This window comes from Aphanomyces astaci (genome assembly GCF_000520075.1).
Source record: "Aphanomyces astaci strain APO3 unplaced genomic scaffold supercont1.280, whole genome shotgun sequence".
Classification (NCBI taxonomy): domain Eukaryota; phylum Oomycota; class Saprolegniomycetes; order Saprolegniales; family Verrucalvaceae; genus Aphanomyces; species Aphanomyces astaci.
In genome coordinates this window covers 14033-16465 of record NW_009798543.1, presented here as the reverse complement: position 1 = coordinate 16465, position 2433 = coordinate 14033, and the positions used below count along the sequence as shown (strand labels likewise).

Below are 2433 nucleotides of genomic sequence, written 5' to 3'. Positions count from 1 at the left end.
GTAGTTCTTGTGCAAACAACTTGAGGAACCTCTCCTCCAGGAGGTTGTGCTTCCTTCCTTTGCATCGGTAAGGAACACACCCATCCTTCGGGGTCACCTTCAACGGCTTCACCTTCGCCGGTGGGTCTGACCCGTCGAACTTGATTCGCCGGATGTCATGCTTGCTGAGAACATCCCACAAGTACTTAACACGTTCCATTGGAAATCCGTTATCGACTGCGCCGTCGATCCCTTGTAGGGCTTCCTCGACTTCATTCTTGGCTACAGGTAGCGCCGCCTTCATGGTCGCGGCTCTGACGGCCGATCGTTGGGGCAATTCCACGCAATCGGCACCAACTTCTTCCAGGTCATCGCCGTCCTCATCCACTTGTAGGCGCGCCACCTGTTCCAGCAGGCGGTCGATGTCGATACGAATGGTCTTGAGGGTGTCGTCCGAGACGAGGAATTCATCTCCATCGTTGACCACATAGCAGCGGCGCTTGCCTGGCACCTTGACTGGTCCAGCGGCCGTCTGCATCGTTAGGGTAAGGTCCACATAGGAGCTCACTTCGAACGGCATCTGATTGCATGCTGTTCCCACAAATGGCGCAGCCAACTTGACAACTTGAAGTTTTGGCTGTAACGCTTGAAGTTCATCCACCATGGCTTGGGGCACAATGTTTTGATCTGCGCCGGTGTCTGGGCAGTATGGAACTTCCAGCACACTGTTCAGTCGCACCCAACGTCCATCATCCTCCTTGCTGGGCGGTGGGGGTTTCTTCATTCGCTTCGCTTGCATGTTCGCTTTGCGTTCCCGCGCTTTGAATCGCTTGACGGCGTTCTTGCCCTTCTTCCAGCTTGTATCGCCGCTATCCCCGTCTTTTTTGTTGGGACATTCCCGGGCCATATGTCCTGGCTGCTGGCAGACAAAGCACAGCATGCCGCGGTCATCCCGGCCGGGTGCAAATCGAGGGCGTGCTTCATCACGCACAGCTTGGACATGGCGGTCGTCGTGTCTTGGGCGCGAGTTCGCTTGCGGTCCGTACTTTGTGGCTGGTGGGTCCCCCGTTCGCTTTTGTGTCGACGGGAACCACACCGCCGCACTTCGTTCCGGCTTGATGTATCCACCTGGTGGACGTGGGTAATTTCCTCGTAATTCCCGCTGATTTAGAACAGCTTGGTTGGCCTTCTTCGCATGTTTCGTAATGCGGCGCCCTTGGTCGTCTTCTTCACGGCCACGCTTCGAACCATAGCTGTTTCTTTGTTGATTAACCATGTCCGCGTCATGCGTTCGGTCGAGCTGTTCGCGTAGGATATCCGCAAAGGCCACCAGATCGTTCGCTGGCACGGTCTTCATTTTCTCTTCGACTCTGTCGCGTAGGTAGCTGGGTGTGACACGCGCTGCTACCACCTTCACGAACGTTCGTTGTTGACGTAAGCGTTTTCGTCGATGACGTCATCAACCCGCTCCATAAATGACACCAGGCGACTGGTCACGTCTCCATGGGGGGTCGACACTCAGCGCCCGACAGTAGTTTTGCATGTCTGACTTGGTGGGTGTCCACTTGGTCGCTGGTTGTCCGACGATTTCCATGATGCGGTCACGGTAGTCGTCCTCACTGAGTTGTTCCACAGGCACTCGCCAAACATAGGTGCATGTAGCCTTCAGGAGGCTGCGGTCAGTGGAAGGGATCCACCCCAAAGCACTCCGTCGCCACTCGCCACCCATGCGTTGCGCATTCGCCCGTAGCTTGTCCTCATATGTCTCCCGCTACTTCACCCAACTCACCTGGAATGTTCTGTCCATACAGGTGATCCGAGGGGGTTGGACATCTGTCACCACCAATGAAGGTCCACTGGAGTTGAAGTTGGGCCCCCATCCTCCTCTGCTTGGTGTCGGTGGTCCACTCGTAAGAGGTCCCCATCCCGAACTGCTTGGCAGGGTGTTGTCCAGCACCCGTCGATCATGGGCCGCACGCGCCACTTTGGCATGGTCGACACGCTTCTCCTTCGGGGGACGATTGGCTTTGTTGATCCGCCGCCGCTCAGCTTGCTTACGCTGTTCTTCTTGGTACTGATCTCCCCCCCAGTTCAATACGGTGCACACTCGATAATTTTTATAATCGGATAAAATTAATTCTTCAGAGGTAATTTCAAACATTCAAACTTGGACGTTTTGGCAATGAAGGTGCGGATGTCCTTGGCGGACAAAACCAACTTGTACGCTGAGCACATGAAGAAACCCCATGCCACATATTCCGAATTGGCACTGTGGGCGATGGAAGCATTTAAGCTGGCATCACCACCAGCAAAGGCTACAGTTGGAAATGCTATTAAACGCCATGATACCATGAGCCAGCGAGCGGATCTCAAGTCACGATCAATGGATCGAGATGTGTGCATGCCCGAGCTCGAGACCAAGATCCTGTCATGGGTATTGCGGTGCGAAGAACT

At 54.8% G+C, this 2433-nt stretch overlaps 1 protein-coding gene across 1 annotated transcript in view; it reads right to left on the bottom strand.

Annotated features, from left to right (window-relative positions):
• The window catches only part of H257_18954 (hypothetical protein), a gene marked incomplete at both ends in the record, with an annotated part of 5686 nt that extends 3978 nt beyond the window's left edge, over window positions 1-1708 (bottom strand). Inside the window, 2 exons of the mRNA XM_009848103.1 lie at window positions 98-1383; window positions 1444-1708. Coding sequence (XP_009846405.1) covers window positions 98-1383; window positions 1444-1708 — 1551 coding nt within the window. The remainder of the gene's footprint in view (window positions 1-97; window positions 1384-1443) is intronic.
• Between the last annotated feature and the right edge of the window lie 725 nt (window positions 1709-2433).